General features: G+C 48.4%; 2 protein-coding genes across 4 annotated transcripts in view; one reads left to right on the top strand and one right to left on the bottom strand.

Annotated features, from left to right (window-relative positions):
• Positions 1-1815: 1815 nt before the first annotated feature.
• LOC147425631 (Ubiquitin-like superfamily protein) lies at positions 1816-4122 on the top strand. Its single transcript, XM_086500227.1, has 3 exons — positions 1816-2513; positions 2878-3466; positions 3563-4122. Exons 1-3 carry the CDS (start codon positions 1882-1884, stop codon positions 3713-3715), a joined length of 1374 nt encoding a protein of 457 aa, XP_086356353.1. The 5' UTR covers positions 1816-1881; the 3' UTR covers positions 3716-4122.
• Positions 4123-13932: 9810 nt separating this feature from the next.
• Positions 13933-24258, bottom strand: part of LOC147425630 (uncharacterized) — a 56865-nt gene continuing 46539 nt past the window's right edge. Inside the window, exons 4-8 of one of the 3 annotated variants that reach the window (XR_015186386.1) lie at positions 16063-16213; positions 15880-15987; positions 15590-15779; positions 14884-14982; positions 13933-14653 (exon numbers count right to left, since the gene is read on the bottom strand). Coding sequence is in view for 1 of the 3 variants with exons in the window: in XM_086499697.1 (XP_086355823.1) it covers positions 15591-15779; positions 15880-15987; positions 16063-16213 (448 nt within the window). In the remaining 2 variants the exon portion in view is untranslated. The remainder of the gene's footprint in view (positions 14654-14883; positions 14983-15589; positions 15780-15879; positions 15988-16062; positions 16214-24258) is intronic. The other 2 variants (XR_015186385.1, XM_086499697.1) reach the window with 2 other exon arrangements.

Genomic DNA, 24258 nt, shown 5'->3' with positions numbered 1-24258 from the left:
GGGCTGTTTTTAGCAGATGTGAAGCAAGGACATCGCTCCAGATGCAATCACCCATGCTTTTGTCTTGAAGGCATGTGGCACTACCAAAGGCTCTTTGGTAGGCATTGTTCAGATTGTTGGCAGCCACACAGGTCTCTTTATAGCACCAAATAACACATTAGAACCAATTCAAGCTCTAAAACTGACAACAAGTATAATTAGGAGCTCTTTAGCTCGTATATTGCATTCTGCATGTAGCGTACATAAAGGGGGTCACCTTATAATTACGTGACTGCAGCAGAAGGGGTTATTAAATTTCATATATTCTCACATTTTCACATAAGGACCGGGCCACGAATCTCTGGGTCGTTGTTTGACACTTCTCGCACTACGTAGGACTCCAATCCGTCTATGATGTAGAGCATTAAGTTAGCTCTGATTCTCTTTATGTTTAATCTATATCCCTGCATCTTTTGCATTGCAGGGAGGACAAATATTCACAACAGTGGACGTTTTGATTGCACAAGCACGACTCCAACTCGACAACACTGCAAGGTTCATTATTTGAATGCAATTCCCCATGTCAATGCATTTTCTTGGAGCTACACATAAATGCTATGGGGCAGTGCACGCCTTCCATTTCTTATAAGTTTTGGAGAGACCACAATGCCAACTCTCCACCATACTTTTGTATGGCACTTTTGCATGACGTGCACCGTATATTTAGCATTTTCACTCAATCACGCTTCATTGCAGCACGAAATGTTTAACTATTTATATTGCTTTTATGTAGTTCGACTCAAATATTGTTCTCCAGCTTGCACAATTGCACGACACCTGTGCATAATTATCAGGCCGTTATTGTAGTTTAATTTTTATAGTTTGTTCATGCTTTTTTTATTTTTTGAGTTTGTCAATGCTTTCTTAAGTTTAGTTAGCTACATGTTTTCCTCATTAATACATGCTCAATCTCGATCATCATATGTCTATATATCAAATAGACCGCACATACTTCTTTTTTCATAGTTGGGCAATTCAACATATGTAATGCATTGCTCGATGCACTCTGTAATTTTTTACTTTATTCCTAAATGGTTGATGTCAATCTATGTATGTCCTTGTTTGGCAATGCATCTTATATATTATAGGCCAATGCTCTCCTCTTCATAACCGTTTTGTAGCACAAAAACAATTCTTTATCCCATCTTTTTCCTCCTTAGATATGTTTTGCATTAGGTTCAGTGATCGACAGCCAAGACCCTCCAACTATGACAACACGTCTCTCTCTCTCAGGTTTCACAAGAAATAAGAGAAAATTGATTGTGCTTGATTCAAAAGTAAGATGGGTACTCAAAGATGGATCCCCGGTCTAGAGACTAAATGGTGGCGATATTACCAGGCTAAATGGCAATCTACAAATAAACTACCAAAGTAGGTTAAGGAGTAGGGTTTGAGCATAATTTTTAAGCTACAACTCTTTGCTCGATTTAATTATTCCCTTCATTAGCTCTTTGTCGTATAGTGAGCCCTACATATAACAACGAGCTCTCCTTGGTCTCATTGCTTAAAAAGTTGTAGAGAAAGTCGTGAAATTGGACCATTTTAGACACAGGTTTAGAGATAATAAATCATCATATATTAATAAATACTCACGCGATTCTTTTTTGAAATTCGCCAATGCACTTTGTACTTGTTTACTTCAATGTTAGATGTTTGATGTCAATCTGTGTATGTCTTTCTATGTTCTATAGCAATGCCAACCAAGCAAGACTAGTTGGCAGCTATAGTTATGTTCTATAGATGTTCTGCTTGTCTTCCTTTATATTGCCACAAGTTGGTGCTTAACTTTGCCGACCCTCCAAACCGGTCCTTTCTAAACGCTTCTTGTCACAGAATACCGCGATGGCGATTACGTGCCAACTGCTGTTGCGTGGGCTAGATGGGCGCACCTCCTGTCTGCGTTTCCCTTCTACCATCATCACTGGATCGCTTATCCAAGATCAGATCGCTACGATTTTGCGCTTCCCCGCAGAGGCTTTTCTCATACTCACAGGTACCACGCTTGTCCATCAGCACAGCTCCCTCTGTGCTAGCAGTGATGGCTTCTTTCCCTCTTGCTCCCTCGTTGGTCGCCTGCGTGGAGGCAAAGGAGGGTTTGGGTCCCTTCTTCGAGGCGCTGCCACCAAGGCTGGCCAGAAGAAAACGAGCAATTATGATGCTTGCAGGGACATGAGCGGCCGCCGCCTCCGCCATGTGAATGCAGAGAAGAAGCTTAAGGAATGGAAGGCACAGGCTAAGGAGAGAGAGCTCGAAAAGACTGCCAATGAGTTTTTGAAGAAGCAGGCAAAGCGGAAGGAGGACGATTCTGGATGCTCTGAGGTGATTGAGAAGTTCCAAGTGGAAACCTCAAGGGCCAGGGAGGAAGTTGAGTCTGCTGTTGCGAGTGGCCTAAAAGAGGCCAAAAGACTCGGCAAAAGGAAAGTTCTGGACGACAATCCCTTACCTGCCTCTAGTTCCAAGCGCGCCCAAATTTGGTATGCTATTTATTTTGGTCTTTTGCTTGGGATTGTGAAGTTTCCTGCACCTGACTTTTCCTCATCCAGAAGAGCTGGTTTCTATTTGCTTGGCCTGGAAATAGTTTTAACTCTTCGATCGCAACTATGTGGTAGTTTGCGTCTAGTATTCCCTTTCTAAACCTTTGTGAATGCTTCATTTTGAGTTCGCATGCTGGTTTTAAAGTTTTATACCATGTTTTGATTCTATGGCTGTGACATTTGCCCTTGTTAACTCTAGGGCTGTCAGCGTTTTATGTTCATTCATTGTGTTTTTTCATTCAGACAAGTTGCTAGTTTTTGTATTCAATTTTGGAACTAACATCCAACTTTGATTCTCATGCAGGTTCGATGGTAATATGGATATAAGTGAAGATGGTCTTGAGGATGAGACAGACAGCTCTGATGATGATGATGATGCAGAAGTTTCAGAAGGTGAGGATGCTAAAGACGATGCTGATGGGGGCCTTGAAGCTGTGAAAGGCCTGGAAAATGGGAAATGTAATGAAGATTCAGACGTTGTGGAAGTTGAAGAAGTAGGCTTGATGGGCTGTGAAGAGGGAAAACTTGAGGAAGTTGAGAATGGTAAAGCCGAAGAAGGTTTTGAAGCTAAGTTTACATACGAAAGGTCTGTAATGTTGTCTGAAGAAGTAGAAGCTGAGAACAAGTCGGAATGCATGAAGGGAGAGGAATGGCTTGGAGAGCATCATGGTACCAGCAAAACCACTGCGCATGTTGAGAAGAATGTATGTATGGTGGAGATTGCCGATGCCCCTTCCCTACATGGTGGTGCAGAAGAAAACAAATCTGAGGGGCAGGGAACTGATACTCTAACAGATTCTGGCGGCAATGGGCAATCAGGTGCAGCAAACGACGGCAAGCAGACTCTTGATTTCCTCAATCTAGAAGACTTCCTGCATGCATCAGATCTGGAGGTACATGGTTCATCCACCACTTGTTTATAAGTCGTAACATTTTGTTGTGTGAAAATGTTGGTATCAGTTATTAATAATCCTTCACTCTTTCCTCAGGTTCTTGGGCTCGATCAGCTGAAGCATGAACTGCAATTGCGAGGATTGAAGTGTGGTGGTAGTTTGTCAGAGCGTGCTGGAAGGCTGTTTCTACTGAAGACCATACCTCTTGAAAAACTGGACAAGAAGCATTTTGCCAAGGGAAGAGGTTAACTCATGGATGAGAGAGCGATCAACTTGACAATATGAGGAGCAGCAGTGGTAAAGCCTCTCATCATGAACTGTGAGAATGGCAGCCTCACCTCAATATGTATGTCCTTATGCTGTGAATCCTCTTTTCGTGTCGCATTTGAGGCAAAAGAGAGTGTGCTCATGGGGATGGCTAGTTGCTAAGTCTTACTCGCAGCTATTTGTGAGTGAGTAAATGATGTCCAAGACTCCTTTTGTCTATGCAGCACTCTGGAGAAAGTCTCTACATCTTTGTACTTGGCAACTCTTTGGAGCTTTATCCCAGGTGGTGGTTGCAATGTTTTTCAGAGAAGTTGCAGTCGTTTGTTTTGCAACATGTGTAGGATGATGAAATTGAATCTGTTATCTCGGTACTGCTCAAGTTTGCTTAATGTTACATGAAACGTTCCATGCTAGCATCATATTTCACCCAGAAAACTGAAAAGTGATTTCATTAGTGACCGAGTGTGTCAAGGTGTTGTGTGTGTGTGTGTGTGAGAGAGAGAGAGAGAAAGAAAGAAAGAAAGAAAGAAAGATTTTTAACGTCTATGTCAGGCCGAAATCGGCCTATGAGACAAATCAAATGTACATGGTGTGTATGTCATCCGTCTATCGGAAAGACAAATGAAACAAAACTGATACAGAACTGAATTGAATGTAGGTAGTGGAGTATCTGAGGAGGGATGGAGCTCTATCTCTAGGGGGTATATGCATGTCTAAATGCTCAAGGTAGTACAATCATGAGAATGCATCAAGCTATCTAGCTCCATCCTGTACTAATGGGGGGATGTAAGATGTGGTACATGGGTGGGTCTGGTGCCAAGGCTACCCGGATGAAAGTTGTCAGGTCGGCCCTCATCTGAGCCACTCGCTCCTCAGTGGCACGGCGCTCCCGGGCTCGGATCTCCTCGATCTGTCGGTGGTGGGAGCTCGCGCCCCGGTAGCCTGTGACTCGTGGTCGTCATCTAGCTCGGCTCACCTCCGCCTGTGGGAGTGTCACTCCCCACTGAGTGTCTGGTGAGGGAGGGGCGGCAATCCTCTGAAAGAAGTCTGTGAGCTGCGACTGTCTCCCCTCTGTCTGTGTAGCTGTGTGTGGCTGTAGTAGTGTGTCCCGATGGCTCTGTATCTCTAGTAAGAAATGTCCGAGCTGTCTCTGATCTCGAGAGTCCATGATCTCTCGGAGAGTGGGCTGTCCTCTGAATAAGGCCTCATACCTGCCTCTGATCTCAGTGTATGCTCTGCATCTACATACAAAGTGCTCCTCACTCTCCACCTCCTCTGTGCAGGCTCTGCAGACTCGCTCCTCCCTGGGAACACCAGTATGTCTCCCGATCTCAATCTCTAACCTGTGTGAAGCCACTCTCAGCTGACCAATCGCCACCCGTGAGCTATGTGGCATATATGTGTCCATGTAGCGTGGTCTCTGTATGAACCCCCCAGACAATATGGTGAGAAACTGGTCTCTGTAATCTGACATCCTCGTCCCCAAGCCAGGTGACTCCCAGACTCTCCTAGTGTATAGCTGCCACAGATCCTGTCTCAGTACCAAGTTCCTCTCACTGCGAGAGAGGTGAACATATGGTGATTGGGGGTCGTACTGGAATGGTGGTAGGCTCTCCATGTCAAGACCGTGTCCCTCAAACCATGCTCTGACCTGTGAGTACCATGCTCTCTCATGCCCACTCTCTGATAGCTGTATAGCTGCCTCAAATGCTCTACGGGTAAGTCTGTCAGGAGGTAGCTCTCTCATCCTCTGGATGAAGCAGACTGTCTGGAATAGTGCCTCTACAACCATAGGTGGTGTGGCGAGCTCGGCTCTAATAATGTCATGTGGCACTGTCTTCTTGCTGCGGAGCAAGCGTGAGATCATACATACCTGTGGCCTCTCAAGCTGTGTCCACTGGTCAGCTGTCAATCCTGGTGCCCATACTGCCGCCGAGTACATCAAGGCCGGGGTGACTAAGGTGTCGAAAAGTCACCCCTTCGTGCGGGGCTCCTGAAAGTGTGCCTGGTGACATCTCCGCTCTAGCATGGTCAGAGCTTCATATCCTCGGGTGAGCCTGTCAGCAGCAGCCTGCCTCATGGTGAAGGGTCCTGGTAGGCTGGTGAATGTGATGCCAAGGTAGACATAGGAGGTGACTACATCAACCTGTCCTCCTGCTGCTGTAAAGGTGGCAGCGCTCCTCACTGCACTGGATGTGTGAAAGATCATAACCTTGGTTTTGCCAAGGTTCACAGTCAACCCCCTGTGTGTGCTGAATTCGTCCAAGGCCTCAAGATGGCGTTGCAAGCCCTCGGTTGACTCTGAAATCAACACAATATCGTCAGCATATAACATGATGTGGACCGGAGTACCTGCCAAGTCGCTCCCCTCTCCCCCTGCTTGCAGTATGTAGTCGGAGATCTTGTCGATGTAGAGCCCAAAGAGTGTCGGGGAGAGTGGGCATCCTTGCTTAACACCAATGGTGCTAGCAATGGTCTCTGAAAAACCGCCTGGGCAACGAACCCGACCCGTCACCCTCTCGTAGAGAGCATATATGGCCCAAGTCATCTCTGTTGGTACCCCAATGCTGTGAAGGCGCTGGAAGAGTCTCTCGCGTGGGACTATGTCAAAGGCCTTGCGGAAATCCACAAAGCAGCAGTAAAGCCTCTTCTTCCGCGCCTTTGCCCCATCAATGAGGCAGCGCAGAACGAAGATGTGATCGGTGGTGGAGAAAGCTCGTCTGAAACCTGCCTGGCCTGGAGCTCGTAAACCCTCGATCTTGGCGTAGCAGCTGAGTTGTGCCTCAAGTACTGCTCCATATAGCTTGGCCATCGTGTGGCCAATCATGATAGTCCTGTAGTTCCCTGGGTCCAGGGTGTCGCCAGATTTGTGGATAGGCACTATGGTGTGCTGTGTCCACTCCTCTGGGAAGCCCTCCCCTATAGCCCGGTTGAAGACATGTGCAATCAACGGGGCTATAGTGGAGGCCGCATAAATGATGTGCTCACTCTGTAATCCAGTATGGTCAGCTGATCGTCTGTGCTGCATGCGGCGTATGGCCCTCTCTACCATCTCTGTTGTAAAGGAGGAGGAGCACGTGGGGCGTGGCTCGTGTGGCTGCTGGATAGGAGGCTGCCCTGGCACCTCATAAAGTCGCTCTGCATAATCATGCCATATCTGTGGATCCTCAATAGCTGTAGTCGGACGTGGCTGGCGCAGGGTGCGCCATGCCGTCGCGCTATCCATGCTCATGAATAGGCGGTATAGCTCAAGTTCCTGTGCCTCTTTGAATGCTCGCCGCTTTTGGCGTGTCAGCGTCTTCATATGCTGTCTGGCCTCTCTCTCTGTGATCTCTCCTAAGGCTCGCCGTGCACGGAGGCGTCGGTATAGCTCTCTGCACTCATCATCATACCAGCGGTTCTGAGGCATAGTCCCGGGGGGGGGAGTGCGTCTTGTGTGAGTGGTGTGTGGAAAAGACCTAATAGCTAAAGTGTGGAGAACGGAAGAGATATGTGATGTGAGAACTGAGAGAGGTGTGGATGGGTGGAGGAGGCATAGGCCATGCTCGACCTCGGCCGAGTAAAGAGAGGCTAGCTCATGTGTGAAATGGATGGTGGTGTGTGGAGTGTGTGCTGTGGAGCTGTGTGGGATGGTATCTCCGGTGATGGAGAAAGAGAGGTATGTGTGGTCGGCTCCGATGGGTATGGGTGGAATGGTGAAGGATGTGATAAGGTGTGTAGCCTCCCTGGGTCCCAGAATATAGTCGACTGTACTCCCCCCTCCCTCTGCAACTCCATGTGGCATACAAGTCAGGCCCCCTGAGGTGGGCCACTGGACCATCCCGTTATAAATAACGAGACGGTGCTGGGAGCCAAGTCGAAGTAGATGTCGTCCGTAGGCTGTGACTGGAGCTCTGTCTGCTGTATCTCTCATAGTAGCCTCTTCATCTAGAGTGTGTAGTGCCTCTGGGTCCTCGTGGTCATATGCCTCACACTACTCACTGCGCGTACGAGCATTGAAGTCTCCCATAAGGAAGACTTCACCCAGTGTGGAGTACTCCATAATCTCGTCCGTGAGGCATGCGTACGGTGACTCCTGCTCAATAGGGGCGAATCTGGAGCCTGTGGGAGCAAAGTAGCAAAGGGCAATGTAGACGATCCTGTCTCGTGAGAGCTCGACGCGAATCCACATGTAGCGGGCCTGTGGGTCCCGGGTAACAATCTGTAGTCTTCTGTGAAGCCCCTGTCTAAAGAGTATGGCCACTCCTCCTGAGCCGCGAGTGGTGTGCTGGCGCATACATCCCCGATGTAGAGACTCCCACTGGAATCCATGTATCCGTGGTAACCCTCTCTCTGGGCTCTCGTGTGTCTCTGTAAGTAGAATGATGTCTCGACCTCTCATCACCTCCTCAAGTCTCTCTGGGTGTGTCCATAGGTCTCCATTGCAATTCCAAACCGTGACATGAATCTCCTCGTGTGTCCCACAGGCCGCGAGTCCCTATGCGATGGTCTTGCCATCAATGATAACCCTACCATCTCGATATACTGCCTTCTTCCCTTCTTTGCGGGCTTGGTGGACTCTAGGCATGCACGCGCGACGGTGATCTTGTTGCATCTTTGTGAGGTCATCATCAAGATAAATCGGGGGGCCTTCTAGCCCTCTCAAGATGACCCTCTTTCGGAGGAAAGAAGTTCGAGACTCCTCAGAGGCGAATTGGAGGATGAGAGCTCTCTTCTTTGGATCTTTGCCGGCTCTCCAAACTTTGGAGAAAGGGATCTCTTCTTCCTTGTATCCCACTTTCTTGCATAAAGCTTTCCCATCGCTCTCGGGTGTAGACCCTTCTTCTTTGATGCTGGTCACTCGCACATTGAGACGGCGAGCTTGTCGCATCTTCTCCTCCTCGATGGTTGTTTGTACGATGAGTACCTCATCTTTTTGGGCTTCCTCTCTTGCTACCTTCTTGATATTCTTTTTGACCACTTCGACCCATCCTTCTTTGGTGGCCTCTAATTTGTCCTCAATGCTTGCGGTGAGGGCTTTGGTGATCTCCTCCTTGAGGGCTTCCTTAGCCTCCTCTTTAATCTCTCCTTCCTCGGGGGTGAGGGATGTGATGGAAGCATGAAGGAGATCGATTTGTGCCTTCATCTCTTCTTGCTCTTTCCTCCATCTCTCCCTCTCCTTCTCGTTCTCCCGTTCCCTTCTCTCCTTCTCCTCTTTGAGATTTTGGATTTCCGCTCTCATGTCCTCCTTCTCTTCGTTCCATAGCTTGATGAAGGTGGCTTTCTCCTCCCTCCATATCTCTCTCTCCATCCACCATTCTTTCATGTCCTCCAATTGTGCAAGCCTCTTGTTCGTGAGCATGAAGGTTGTCTTCATTGTCGATGTCGGCGTCTTGATGATGGGGGAAGACATGGTTGTCTTCGTAACTACCCTCTCTTCATATTGTGAAGAAGAGGGGAGAAGGGGAAGAGAGGGAGTACGTGTGTGTATGCGTGTATGTGTGTAGTGTGTGTGTGGGTATGTATCCGTGTGTGTGTGTGTGTGTGTGTGTGTGTGTGTGTGAGAGAGAGAGAGAGAGAGAGAGGCTGCGTGAGAGAGAGAGAGAGAGGGTGCGCTAGTGACTTGCTCCCTTTGCGTTTCTGCAGCCCTGCACGTTCAGCAGCTCCTGCACGCTCAACAACCCCAGCCGCTCTGCTTCCCTAAGAGCCCATGCTCTGCTAGAAACCTGTGCGCTGTGGTGCTGAGGCTGAGAACTTTCGCGCTGTGGTGCTGAGGCTGAAATCTGCGCGCTGTGGTGCTGAGGCTGAGACCTGCGCGCTGATACCAAGTGTGACACCCCAGAATCTGGGCGCGTCAAGTTGAGGTGCTCTGATACCAAGTGTGACGCCCCAGAATCTGGGCGCGTCAGGTTGAGGTGCGTGGTGGACGCGTTTGCTTTCAAAGGGCCCGGCTCGGACGGGATCGGCTCGGGCGGAGGGGTGTTTTGTCTTCAAGGGCCTGGCTCGGACGGGACCGGCTCAGGTGGGCCCGGCTCGGACGGTACCGGGTCGAGTCGAGTTGTTGTCTTCCAAGGGGCATGGCTCGGACGGGACCGGCTCAGGTGGGCCCGGCTCGGACGGGACCGGCTCGGGTCGAGGTGTTGTCTTCAAGGGGTCCTGGCTCGGACGGCATCGGCTCGGACGGGACCGGCTCGGGTCGAGTTGCCTTCAAGGGGGCCCGGCTCGGACGGGACCGGCTCGGGCGTGGTTGCGTTCCATGGGTCGACGGCCGTGTTGCGTTTCGCGGGTCTTGCGTTCCGGGTCCCTAGCCCCACGTAGCCTCAGGCTCCGCCGCACTCACGGAGGGTCATAGCATGCCCTGGGGAACCTTGCGTGGAGTCCCCACGGTGCACGAGTGCGTGGAGTGAGGCTAGCGTGTCTAGGTGGGGGGTCCCCTCCCGTGGCCGTTCTCGGGAGGCTCATACCCCTTATATACACCCCCGGTTGAAGAGAGTTCGACGACCTCGTCGAACGGAGGGAAAAGAGTGCTTGGCTATGCATGAGGCCAAGGGACTAAGGGATGCATATAAGTGCAAAGTGAGCAAAACTGTTCCCAAATGCAAGTAGGTAGAATGCTTTGTTTTTGTAATTTTTGAATGAGTGTGTGTATTTTTGGATTTTTGGTAGAAGGCTGAAAAGGTATGCTTTGAATACGCAAGTAGAATTCCCCATACTTGTGTATTCCCCGAATAGGTAACCCGAAGTGCGCGGAGCCACCTGCTGCGTTGGTCCACGCAGAGGCTTCTTGAAAGCCGAATTTGAAGGAGAGTCCGTTGCAATGCAGCACTTGCGAAGTTGCAAGGAAGCTTACCGTCATGTGGGACGCGCGTTGTAGACTTAGGCTAACACCAGCTTTGGTTTCCAATCGCCGAATCTTGAATCGGGCAAGGTTACTTGGTTAGATGCAGTCTTCGGGTCGAAGTAGCTTTGGCGTGTCATGACACCATGAAGGCTTTGGCTGATCCTTCAATCTTCAACTGATCCCTGTGTGTCCCTGTGTGGACGTCATTTGGAGGGCTAGCTCGGGGCCTTGTGGTCTCTTGTAGACTTGAGTGGGTCTTCAGCTCAGCATGGGCCACAAAAGTGGCCGGGGCGCGACGAACACAGTTGGGTTGGTCCGTCGCGTTTTTCTCTCTCTGTTTTTGTTATGAAGAGCCCTGTCTGGCTCGCATCTTTCCTTTTTGTCATGTGGAGGTGCCCGCCTCGGATCGGGGCCGGCGCGGGTCACGGGTGACGGCCCGGGGTTTGGACGCGTCATGGGGACGGGGGCGTGAAGTTCTTTTCCTGGAGCTCTGGAACGGGACCTGGAGCTCTGATACCAAGTGTGACGCCCCAGAATCTGGGCGCGTCAGGTTGAGGTGCGTGGTGGGCGCGTTTGCTTTCAAAGGGCCCGGCTCGGACGGGACCGGCTCGGGCGGAGGGGTGTTTTGTCTTCAAGGGCCTGGCTCGGACGGGACCGGCTCAGGTGGGCCCGGCTCGGGTCGAGTTGTTGTCTTCCAGGGGGCCCGGCTCGGACGGGACCGGCTCAGGTGGGCCCGGCTCGGACGGGACCGGCTCGGGTCGAGGTGTTGTCTTCAAGGGGTCCTGGCTCGGACGGCACCGGCTCAGGAGGGCCCGGCTCGGACGGGACCGGCTCGGGCGTGGTTGCGTTCCATGGGTCGACGGCCGTGTTGCGTTTCGCGGGTCTTGCGTTCCGGGTCCCTAGCCCCACGTAGCCTCAGGCTCCGCCGCACTCACGGAGGGTCATAGCGTGCCCTAGGAAACCTTGCGTGGAGTCCCCACGGTGCACGAGTGCGTGGAGTGAGGCTAGCGTGTCTAGGTGGGGGGTCCCCTCCCGTGGCCGTTCTCGGGAGGCTCATACCCCTTATATAAGAGAGAGAGAGAGAGAGAGAGAGAGAGAGAGAGAGAGAGAGAGAGAGAGCTTGCATGTGCATAATGCGGAGGAGGCTTCGTGAGGGAATTCAATGATGCACTTTTGTAAGGTAAGAGGGGTGATAGTTGCTATTGTCTGTTGAATGCACAATGCTCATCTTTGTACTACCAGGCAGTGAAGACGATCACGCTTTTGAATGATTCAATGGGTGTTCAAAAAGTCCACGGTCACCATAGCGATGAAAACATGTTTCAGGAAGGGTGGCAAAGATGGGAGTGGGAACGGTGTCAGGCTGGCAACAAGGGAAGGTGAAGAGAAAGGGCAGACAAGTGCTCCCAGGACGCCAAAGGGAAGTATAACCTGATGCTGCTATGCGGTGATGAACATTGCACTACTACTTGTCTGGCCATCTTAGCTATGGACTGTTTTAGTATACAAAGAAACTCTAGATGAAAGCAATGCTTTATAAATGAAAGCATGACATAAATAAAAATGTCTTTCCCTTTATATAGGTATACTCAAGTTTTGTTCGTAGGCTTGAATGCAAATGAAGAAAGCATGTGGAGAGATTTGAGCCTACATGCCAGCATCTGGAGTGACTCTCAAGGGAATAAGCTACTCCAAGGGAATGAAGAACAGAGGGACCAAAACCAGAAATTGGCATCATATGTTTCTTAGCATACATCAATTCAACGTATTGAAAAGTAGTGACTAAGCTGTGATGTATGATCAGCCCATAAAGCATAAGATGACAATCTTTGCCCCTCTTGAATGCCCGTGTTTGAGGTTTTTACCATTATCTTAAGGATGCAAGGTGAACTTGCTCTCACCCAAAAATGGGCATTCAATCATCGAAGTCATCTCAATACTTCCCAATGCATCTCACAAAGGTTTTCCATAGATCTACTAACAACTGCCACTACAAATCCATCATTTGCAATATTCCCCATGCAATTGAAGGACATTATATAATTTGCATAGTCTGCATACCAAGAATATGATTAATTCACCCACATCCTTCGTCAAAGATTACATGCAATCTGGCCACTTCAAACTGGTCTTGATAGTGATAAGCATATGATTCGCATAAAGCATTAAAATAATACACCTATCGGGCATAACTTCCTTGAAAACAGAAAATAACCATTTATGGTCCTAACACTTTACGAGTGCATCAAACTTGTGATATCATTCCCTTGGTGGCTACTTCAAATGTTTCATGCTTCTCTTAAGCTTATACATCAATTTCCCTTGGTCTTTCCAAACACAACCCTTTCGATGTTTCATGAAGTGTTTTCATGAAGATCACCCTGTATTAACACCACCTTGATATCCATTTGGACAAGCTCCATGTATCATGCTTTGACCCTTTTGCTTTCCATTACTGGGTGTGAAGGTCACACTTGTGAACTAATTCAAAAGGTGCAGCATTCTTATCTTTTCACTAAGGTACCAAGCCTTTAACTCTAATTCTTATTTGCCGATGCTTGCATTATCGAGAGACCATGTGCTTACTCTGCATACAATCATTAAGGAGTGATTGATATTTATGAGAAGAAACTGTTTCAAAGATTTCAAATTTATCACCCCGACCAAAGAGTCCTTACCAAGCCTGTCCATGATCAACCACCTCTCCCCGTCTAAAAAAATAATTTGATCTTTTGCGTGAGCTTCTTTAAGAACTCTGCCATCCTACGTCCTTTGCACGCAATTGCATTTGAGAAGGGGAGGCTACATGAGAAGAAAATTCAGATGTTGTCCCACAAGCTGGATTTCTAAGGGACCCTTGAAGGAGATAAGGAGATCCACAACATTACTATTGCTGCCAAGTAAGACACCCACACCTTTCTTTTTATGTCGATGCACATAAGGGCCTTTCAGTATGCGAGCTTCGTTCCACTCCTCTTGTGTGCAGTGTTTTCCTTATTTTGAAAAGCCCAAAGGCATGGAAAGATTCGTCAAGGGTTTTTGGAGAGGAAACATCATGATTGGTGGCTAGCATCATGGTTTTTTAAGCAGCGATCTAAGAGCTTCCACATATATGTTACATTAGGAATCCTTACGAGGCCTAGACCAAGATGGTGGCATTCCCAATTGGTGAGACATTGATGGTATTGCATATACAACTTCCATTCATCTGACTGCTAACCATTGATGTTCGGAGCGAACACCATTGGAATGGACTAGTCATAGAGCTCTCTTCTTTAATTCTTTTGGCACCAAGGTGGCACTCAATACAAGAACTATCGTTTTCTCCTAGCTAGCAATGGGTTTGTCAAAAATTTTAAAAATTTAATGAGATGAAATGTACCATAAGCAAAACTCATCCTGAATCAAGATAGAAGATAAATCTGATACATCACCTTGCATAGTCATACTTGATCTGTTGTCACTACTGTAGCAATCAACGGAGTGTAAATAATGGGGAGCCTTCTGCTTCATAACTCTACAACTCCTCCCCCTTGGCAACAACAACTTCCACATGTGTTGCCATTGCCATAAGAATTTTGCCTCGTTTATTATGAGTTACCTACTGTCACCTTCTGCTTCACCTTGTTTCAAGTGGCCGGGCCTTTCACCGCAAATCGATGAGCAACATAAAGCCCAAATTGGTTTTCGTCAGCCCGGGGGGGGGGGGGGGGGGATGATGCGAGTGTGGGGAAGTTTGCAAAAGTGGGCTCAAGAAGTTAAGATACAAAGCCGCTTGTATACAAAAAGCTTGGGTAAAGGCATGAAGAGAAGCACATGCAATGTAAATGCGCAGGACGATTATTTCCCCGAATAATTAACCACACCTCCTATACAGGAAGAGCTTCTCATGGGGTCGGCAAAAGCTCATCCCTGTACTCATCTGTCCTGAGTTGCTTGCATGGAAGGCAGTTGCTTCACCATTTGTCCTATTGCATACCCAGCAACACCTCAGCGCATTGTTAAGTAGTGGCTTCAATATATGATTACGGACCTCCTTTGCTCCGAGCCTCGGGGCTCTTTGTTTTGCATAAGCGCCACAACCAAAATTCCATTTGCAACTGTTTTCGAACATATTGCATGGATTAGATAGAATGAGCAAACCATAAACATGCAAAACTTCTATCAAGCATAGAAGTTCCATGAATCTTTCAAGTTATACTAGTATGGCTGCATAATCATAAAATGATTTTATTCAGCTAAAGTACCTAATTGCTGCAACATAGTGTTGTATATGACAGTATTTCACACTGACATTTATGCTTTCCAATAATGAGCAATGAGCACTGACCTCTAATGAAAAGCTTGCATTGTTATTGGCTCATCAATAGCAATGCTTGATTTGCATCAATCATATGCAATGTGCATAACTTTTTACTCACCTGGCAAGCTAATAAGAAGACTGTGAGAGTACATTCTGTCTGTGATTACAATTGTTACTCTTGCATTCAGTCCAAGGGAGCCACAACAACAAATAAGCTCTGCTTAGTTTTCTACCAGCCAATGTGAATTATGCATAAGACTATTTCTTATTACCTTTCATCCCTTTGTGTTCTTCTTCCCTTGGATGTTTCTTTTGTAACTGTTTATTTGCAATCCCAACCACTTTCTTCAGGCAACGTGCCAACAATTTTTTCCAGCTCTTGATATGTTACAGAAGCAAAGCAAACTACCTTCATCTATTAAGAAGATTATGACCCCAAAATGATGAAGTAATGTACTACAGGCCAGGAGTTTCTTGCTTTTCTCAAATCTTTAAACATTTAAACAATCCAAAGAACATGATGCTAATATTAGAGACAGCTATATTACTAGATTGTCATGCTCGCAACCAAATGAGTTATGAGGTACATGGACTCAAGCTCTATGGTAATTTACAATTAACAAACTATCATTGTGAAAGGACAGATTGTTGGGTGGATATGTCCTCTACTTTTGTCAGGTATGCAACATTACACGCAACTTATACACATTAAAAGTATGGAAGAGCATACTACCTCAAATGAAGAACTTGGGAAGTAATTTTGGCTTTTTGCTAATTTTCTCCCGGCAAAAAGGACACAAAGGGCGCTCTGATTTGTATATTGAGACAGCACATTCTAAGCAGATTTTTGCATGCCCACATGGTATGAGAAAAGCCCGGTTGTTCTCATCCAAAGCATCCATGCATGAACAACACTCGGACGCCTGCATCAAACGCATGCAACAAAGTATGTATGTAGAGTCCCACACACACACAGACTTCAGAGGACCAACTTATGGGAATAGAACACAAAAGGCTGCTAACCTCCTCCTGCACAGGCACAGGTTCTTCCTTTTCCTTTTTTTCATTCTTTTGTTTTTCTAGCCACTCCTTCAGCAGCTCCTCCCTCTCTCTTTTTGCCTCCTCCATGAGCTGCAGCCAAAGAAAACTAACACTTCATAAATTTTCACTTCGCGCTGCCATGTTCAAGAACAAAAGGCTAAATACCTTCATTTCCTCATGATGTTGTTTCACTTGAAGTTCTGACTCCTGCCCTCGAGCATGTTCATTGAAAGTGGCTTCAGCCTTTGCCATCTCTGCCATAAAGTTTTGCTTCCTTTGCATGACCTCGAGCTCTTTTTCCACAGCCTTCTGTGCCCTTTAGAACAACTAACCTCTCTCTCTCTCTCTCTCTCTCTCTCTCTCTCTCTCTCTCTCTCTCTCTCTCTCTCTCACAAAAAGTGGTCGTGTATACAAAGAGATAGCTGGGAATGCTTGAAGGCCTCTCACCTCAAGGACATTCAAGGCGGGGAGTACAATGTGAGTGCTATGTGTACATCAAGGTAGCATGTATGAAGAATGCAAAGTGAACCACTAGGAAGGTGCGTAGTGCCATGTGATGTGCCATGGTCCAGACTGAAAAGGACTGAAGATCTCGCTGATATCCTGAGGAAAGAGTATCTACGCCTCTCTCTCTCTCTCTCTCTCTCTCTCTCTCTCTCTCTCTCTAACCCTAGCATATCCTCAGGATGGGAGTAGTTTTCTTTCATAGAGAGCATATTGTATAAGCCTATAGCATGCTAGGGCAAGGATACATTTTGGGAACCCCTATATACACAACTTTAACTAAAGACATAAAAGTTGTACATGTCCCATCATCCAATTTTGTTCAGTGCTGCCATCTACCAGTTTTCTTTACTTTTAGTTCATGCATGATATTGCATGGACATGGACAACATTGTATACTGTTTGTCTCACATGCCAACATGGCCTTTCGCAGACGTTAATACGTATTATTCTCTCTCTCTCTCTCTCTCTCTCTCTCTCTCTCTCTCTCTCTCTCTTTTGGAAAAATCAGGGCTGTATATTACTGAGTACAATATAATCCCCAGCGGATGCCAAAAAAGGCCTATCACGTGGGGTGTACAAGCTGAATGTAAGGGTGATAGCCACTATAGTGACAACTCTACTAGAACAATCTCATGGTGGTCTATATGATGAGTGGAGGAGAAACCACTGAGGAGGTGCATAATGCCATGTAATCTGTCCACCTGTAAGTGTGAAGAAGAGTGGAGATCGAGCCCAACGCCGAAGGAAGTCAAATCGACGAGCCTCGGCTGCTCTAGATGTACCTGAGGAAGAATCCCACTGCCAAATGAGGGTGTGAATGATGTTCAGCCAAATGGCAGTGAGGGTATCCGGAAGGAGCTGTGGAGCCGCACTGAGAATGTGAAGACAACCAGCTCTCCAAACATTCCATAGTGCAATGCTAGTGATAACTGAGAAGATTTCATCACGCGTCTGAGGATCCCCCTGCCAAGCAATCTGTGGTAACATAGCCAAAGTCCCTCGCCGATAACCCGTCGAGGTAAGCATAAGAGCTGGATCTCTGTCTGAGCCCTCGTAGAAAAGATGCGGTCCAGGCATCGGCATCAACCAGGAGACAGATCCCCAAGTGAGAAATCCATGTTGAACACCAGCTCTGCTAAGTAAAGAGCAAACTGCTAGCCACACTACATGAGAAGACGAGCATGACCAAAGACAGTGTGCAGGTGACTCAGGGAGTCGCAAAGGACAGCGAGTACATAACGGATCATGACCCATAGAAGCTAGCCAAGTCCCAATTGGAAGTCCTGCATGTGCAATCATCCACATGAAAAAAGAAATACGACGAGCCACATGTAAATCCCAGATGGCTAACCAAAACTGTTGTAGATAGGCATGGGAGACCTGACTGTAACCAGAAACGCATACGAGTGGGCTGCTCTGTGTGTTGTCTCATCAATGCGAATCTTCCAATTCAGACAGTGTACTCAAAGAATGATACATGTGAACCGGTGGGGTTAGGGTGAGGCCAATGCCACTCTCTTGGGTCCCAATAAAGCTGAGATAGGGCACGACCCTCCCACACCCAAAGCCTCCAAAGTGCAGCATCAACGGAAGCGAAACAGGGGTCAACACAACGACGCTTCCCGCGAGAGCCAACTACTCGTATGGCCTCCACTCGTATGGCCTCCCATCGAGCGCCGTTGTAGAGAAGGTGCGGAGAGGTGGTAGCATATGTCAATCGAGCATGCATCCCCGGAGAGTAGTCAGTCTCTCTCTCTCTCTCTCCGGGGATGCATCCCCCCGATTTATCTTGATGATGACCTCACAAAGATGCAACAAGATCACCGCCGCACGTGCATGCCTAGAGTCCACCAGGCCCGCAAAGAAGGGAAGAAGGCAGTATATCGAGATGGTAGGGTTATCATTGATGGCAAGACCATCGCATAGGGACTCGCGGCCTGTGGGACACACGAGGAGATTCATGTCACGGTTTGGAATTGCAATGGAGACCTATGGACACACCCAGAGAGACTTGAGGAGGTGATGAGAGGTCGAGACATCATTCTACTTACAGAGACACACGAGAGCCCAGAGAGAGGGTTACCACGGATACATGGTTTCCAATGGGAGTCTCTACATCGGGGATGTATGCGCCAGCACACCACTCGCGGTTAAGGAGGAGTGGCTATACTTTTTAGACAGGGGCTTCACAGCAGACTACAGATTGTTGCCCGGGACCCACAGGCCCGATACATGTGGATTCGCCTCGAGCTCTCACGAGACAGGATCGTCTACATTGCCCTTTGCTACTTTGCTCCCACAGGCTCCAGATTCGCCCCTATTGAGCAGGAGTCACCGTACGCATGCCTCACGGAGGAGATTATGGAGTACTCCACACTGGGTGAAGTCTTCCTTATGGGAGACTTCAATGCTCGTACGCGCAGCGAGCAGTGTGAGACATATGACCACGAGGACCCAGAGGCACTACACACTCTAGATGAGGAGGCTACTATGAGAGATACAGCAGACAGAGCTCCAGTCACAGCCTACGGACGACACCTACTTCGACTTGGCTCCCAGCACCGTCTCGTTATTTATAACGGGATGGCCCAGTGGCCCACCTCAGGGGGCCTGACTTGTATGCCACATGGAGTTACAGAGGGAGGGGGGAGTACAGTCGACTATATTATGGGACCCAGGGAGGCTACACACCTTATCACATCCTTCACCATTCCACCCATACCCATCGGAGCCGACCACACATACCTCTCTTTCTCCATCACCGGAGATACCATCCCACATAGCTCCACAGCACACACTCCACACACCACCATCCATTTCACACATGAGCTAGCCTCTCTTTACTCAGCCGAGGTCGAGCATGGCCTATGCCTCCTCCACCCATCCACACCACTCTCAGTTCTCACATCACATATCTCTTCCGTTCTCCACACTTCAGCTATTAGCTCTTTTCCACACACCACTCACACAGGACGCACTCCCCCCCCCGGGACTATGCCTCAGAACCGATGGTATGATGAGGAGTGCAGAGAGTTATACCGACGCCTCCGTGCACGACGAGCCTTAGGAGAGATCACAGAGAGAGAGGCCAGACGAGATATGAAGACGCTGACACGCCAAAAGCGGTGAGCATTCGAAGAGGCACAGGAACTTGAGCTATACCGCCTATTCATGAGCATAGATAGCGCGACGGCATGGCGCACCCTGCGCGAGCCACGTCCGACCACAGCTATTGAGGATCCACAGATATGGCATGATTATGCAGAGCGCCTCTATGAGGTGCCAGGGCAGCCTCCTATCCCACAGCCACATGAGCCACGCCCCACGTGCTCCTCCTTCTTTACAGCAGAGATGGTAGAGAGGGCCATACGCCGCATGCAGCACAGACGATCAGCTGACCACACTGGATTACAGAGTGAGCACATCATTTATGCGGCCTCCACTATAGCCCCGTTGATTGCACATGTCTTCAACCGGGCTATAGGGGAGGGCTTCCCAGAGGAGTGGACACAGCACACCATAGTGCCTATCCACAAATCTGGCGACACCCTGGACCCAGGGAACTACAGGACTATCATGATTGGCCACACGATGGCCAAACTATATGGAGCAGTACTTGAGGCACAGCTTAGCTGCTACGCAGAGACCGAGGGTTTACGAGCTCCAGGCCAGGCAGGTTTCAGACGAGCTTTCTCCACCACTGACCACATCTTCGTTCTGCGCTGCCTCATTGATGGGGCAAAGGCGCGGAAGAAGAGGCTTTACTGCTGCTTTGTGGATTTCCGCAAGGCCTTTGACACAGTCCCACGCGAGAGACTCTTCCAGCGCCTTCACAGCATTGGGGTACCGACAGAGATGATTTGGGCCATATATACTCTCTACGAGAGGGTGACGGGTCGGGTTCGTTGCCCAGGCGGCTTTTCAGAGACCATTGCTAGCACCATTGGTGTTAAGCAAGGATGCCCACTCTCCCCGACACTCTTTGGGCTCTACATCGACGAGATCTCCGACTACATACTACGAGCAGGGGGAGAGGGGAGCGACTTGGCAGGTACTCCGGTCCACATCATGTTATATGCTGATGATATTGTGTTGATTTCAGAGTCACCCGAGGGCTTGCAACGCCATCTTGAGGCCTTGGACGAATTCAGCACACACACAGGGTTGACTGTGAACCTTGGCAAAACCAAGGTCATGATCTTTCACACATCCAGTGCAGTGAGGAGCGCTGCCACCTTCACAGCAGCAGGAGGACAGGTTGATGTAGTCACCTCCTATGTCTATCTTGGCATCACATTCACTAGCCTACCAGGACCCTTCACTATGAGGCAGGCTGCTGCTGACAGGCTCACCCGAGGATATGCAGCTCTGACCATGCTAGAGCGGAGATGCCACCAGGCACACTTTCAGGAGCCCCGCACGAAGGGCTGGCTTTTTGACACCTTAGTCACCCCGGCCCTGATGTACTCGGCGGCAGTATGGGCACCAGGATTGACGGATGACCAGTGGACACAGCTTGAGAGGCCACAGGTATGTATGATCTCACGCTTGCTCCGCAGCAAGAAGACAGTGCCACATGACATTATTAGAGCCGAGCTCGCCACACCACCTATGGTTGTAGAGGCATTATTCCAGACAGTCTGCTTCATCCAGAGGATGAGAGAGCTACCTCCTGACAGACTTACTCGTAGAGCATTTGAGGCAGCTATACAGCTATCAGAGAGTGGGCATGCGAGAGCTTGGTACTCACAGGTCAGAGCATGGTTTGAGGGACACGGTCTTGACATGGAGAGCCTACCACCATTCCAGTACGACCCCCACTCACCATCTGTTCACCTCTCTCGCAGTGAGAGAAACTTGGTATTGAGACAGGATCTGTGGCAGCTATACACTAGGAGAGTCTGGGAGTCACCTGGCTTGGGGACGAGGATGTCAGATTACAGAGACCAGTTTCTCACCATATTGTCTGGGGGGTTCATACAGAGACCACGCTATATGGACACATATATGCCACATAGCTCACGGGTGGCGATTGGTCAGCTGAGAGTGGCTTCACACAGGTTAGAGATTGAGATCGGGAGACATACTGGTGTTCCCAGGGAGGAGCGAGTCTGCAGAGCCTGCACAGAGGAGGTGGAGAGTGAGGAGCACTTTGTATGTAGATGCAGAGCATACACTGAGATCAGAGGCAGATATGAGGCCTTATTCAGAGGACAGCCCACTCTCCGAGAGATCATGGACTCTCGAGATCAGAGACAGCTCGGACGTTTCTTACTAGAGATACAGAGCCATCGGGACACACTACTACAGCCACGCATAGCTACACAGACAGAGGGGAGACAGTCGCAGCTCACAGACTTCTTTCAGAGGATTGCCACCCCTACCTCACCAGATACTCAGAGAGGAGTGACACTCCCACAGGCGGAGGTGAACCGAGCTAGACGACGACCACGAGTCACAGGCTACAGGGGCGTGAGCTCCCACCACCAACAGATCGAGGAGATCCGAGCCCGGGAGCGCCGTGCCACTGAGGAGCGAGTAGCTCAGATGAGGGCCGACCCGACAGCTTTCATCCGGGTAGCCTTGGCACCAGCCCCGCCCATGTACCACATCTTACATCCCCCCATTTGTACAGGATGGAGCTAGAGAGCTTGATGCATTCTCATGATTGTACTACCTTGAGCATATAGACATGCATATACCCCTAGAGATAGAACCCCATCCCTCCTCATATACTCCATTACCTACATTCAGTTCAGTTTTGTATCAGTTTTGTTTCATTTGTCTTTCCGATAGACGGATGACATACACGCCATGTACATTTGATTTGTCTCATAGGCCGATTTCGGCCTGACATAGACGTTAAAAATCTTTCTTTCTTTCTTTCTTTCTTCTCTCTCTCTCTCTCTCTCTCTCTCTCTCTCTCTCTCTCTCTCTCTCTCTCTCTCTCTCTCTCATATTATATAAAAATCGACCATTGGTCCATATACAAGAAATATAGGAAAAACCCTGACGGATGTACAATGAGATCATGAGGAAATCCCATAACAAACTACATGAAATATCTAGGGATAAAGATACTTTAACCATGTGGTGAAGTGTAGCTATTTGGATAGTGATCAAGTCTACACGAATCTGCCCAAAGCTCTGTCCACCTCGGGCGATGTAGCAAAAACCACCCCTACAGAACCTCTAGCGCTACCATTTGCAGCCCTCTCCAAACAGTTTACACTCAAACACAGAGAGCTCTCTCTCTCTCTCTCTTCAGCGTTTTCATGCTTTGGCTCTCTCGTAAATTGTGCAGAGTCTACAGAGCCCGCGACGAAGGTGAGGGGCAGACATAGGAGCTTGTGTGCGTCCCTGTGGGGAATAGCCGCGCTTAGACAAGCGCAGTACTGGCTGCCCACGCAAATTTCAGCACCCTGACGAACTCCAGAAGCAGTTTTCAGCCAAGGTGTTCTCTCTCAGACAATCCATAAGCGAACAGTTGACATTAAAGACCGCTCCCGCCAAGAAGACCCCAAGAAAGACAGACATAGCCGATCTCGTTTACAGGTATGAATAGGCTCATGAATACATGCATTTTTATGCATCAGAATAGTCTCTAGGACAGAGAACATGCTAAAGTGTTCCGGTTCACGTGTTTGTAAAAGTCGAGTACTAATAGAAAATCTCCTTGGGGGGGGGGGGGACCAACCCATCTTTTGGTCCCTAGTGCCGTGTTCTCTTTGTGCATTATTTTCATTTTCTTAATATTATTCCGTGTGGATTCTTACATGCCTTAATTGAATAATCTCATAAGTACACGCTTTTGTTCCGTTGACACTTCCTTGCTCCTTTACCTTCTTAATCGCCCTTGCTTCTCCTTGCTGCAATTGCTTGTACCTCTTCTTGTTGTTGCTCGTATAGCTTCTAGGGGACCCTACTTGCTCATTATCGCTCTCACTATTTCGGAGCCCAAGCTCGCGACAACATTATTAGCAAGCATCATCCTCTCCTTAAGCACACACAATGATATTTAGCACTGATTGAAACAGTCATAAATCGCAACCTTGGACTCTACGACTTGGCCTCTTCTATGGGGCCAACAATTGCTCATCTCGAAAACTATTTGGATGCAATTGCTGTTCTTTGGAGACAAGGTATCCTACATCATGATTAGCATATTTGAGTGTGTGTAATCTGCAGTGGAAGTGATTTATGGTGATAACTCAGGATGAGTGCTTAGTACGTACTTAAGGTTCCTTTTACTTCATGAGAGAGTTGTGCAATATACTAGAGAGAGAGAGAGGAGAGAATGATAATATAAGTGAAGATTCTGTGAGTGAGAAGAGAGAAAGAAGACTAACACCGAATGGGGTCCCAAACCCCTCCCTCTCTATCACTAAAGGTATTTGTTTTAGATTGCACAATTGCTGATACAATGGTCCTAGATGCTAAGATGCTGAGGGGATCTTGCTACTGATGCTTGGATCTGCGAGGCTAAGGGCTGAAATGCAAACATTGTGGAATTGATGGGATCTGCAACTTGATGAGGCTATGGGCTGATTTGCTAACGCCGATGTCGACGATGGGCTGGAAACTGAGAACGCTGGTACTGATGTTGTGCGGGAGGCTGATCTGGAACAAAACACTGATGGGCTGGCTGATGCTGATGCAAAAACGCTAAGGGCGTTGGCTGAAAATGCTGATGATCTGCTGGTCCTGTTGGTCATGGCTAAAACGCTAGGTTGGGGTTGCTAATGGGCTGGCTGCCCATACTAGAATGCTGACCCCTTGGATCACCTTTATAGGGCAATACAAGTGGGACTTTGACCCTTTGCATTACATAAAATCAAGAAAGGTATACAAGGA

This window comes from Adiantum capillus-veneris, chromosome 25 (genome assembly GCF_014529385.1).
Source record: "Adiantum capillus-veneris isolate H3 chromosome 25, ASM1452938v2, whole genome shotgun sequence".
Taxonomy (NCBI): Eukaryota; Viridiplantae; Streptophyta; class Polypodiopsida; order Polypodiales; family Pteridaceae; genus Adiantum; species Adiantum capillus-veneris.
This window is presented reverse-complemented; position numbering and strand designations above follow the sequence as displayed.

Excerpts from the sequence above, each read along its gene's own strand:
- LOC147425631 (XM_086500227.1), top strand. The coding sequence starts at position 1,882 with ATGGCGATTACGTGCCAACTGCTGTTGCGTGGGCTAGATGGGCGCACC. Across the intron at positions 2,514-2,877 it reads TCCAAGCGCGCCCAAATTTG|GTTCGATGGTAATATGGATA; the intron begins GTATGCTATTTA and ends ATTCTCATGCAG. Across the intron at positions 3,467-3,562 it reads TGCATGCATCAGATCTGGAG|GTTCTTGGGCTCGATCAGCT; the intron begins GTACATGGTTCA and ends CTCTTTCCTCAG.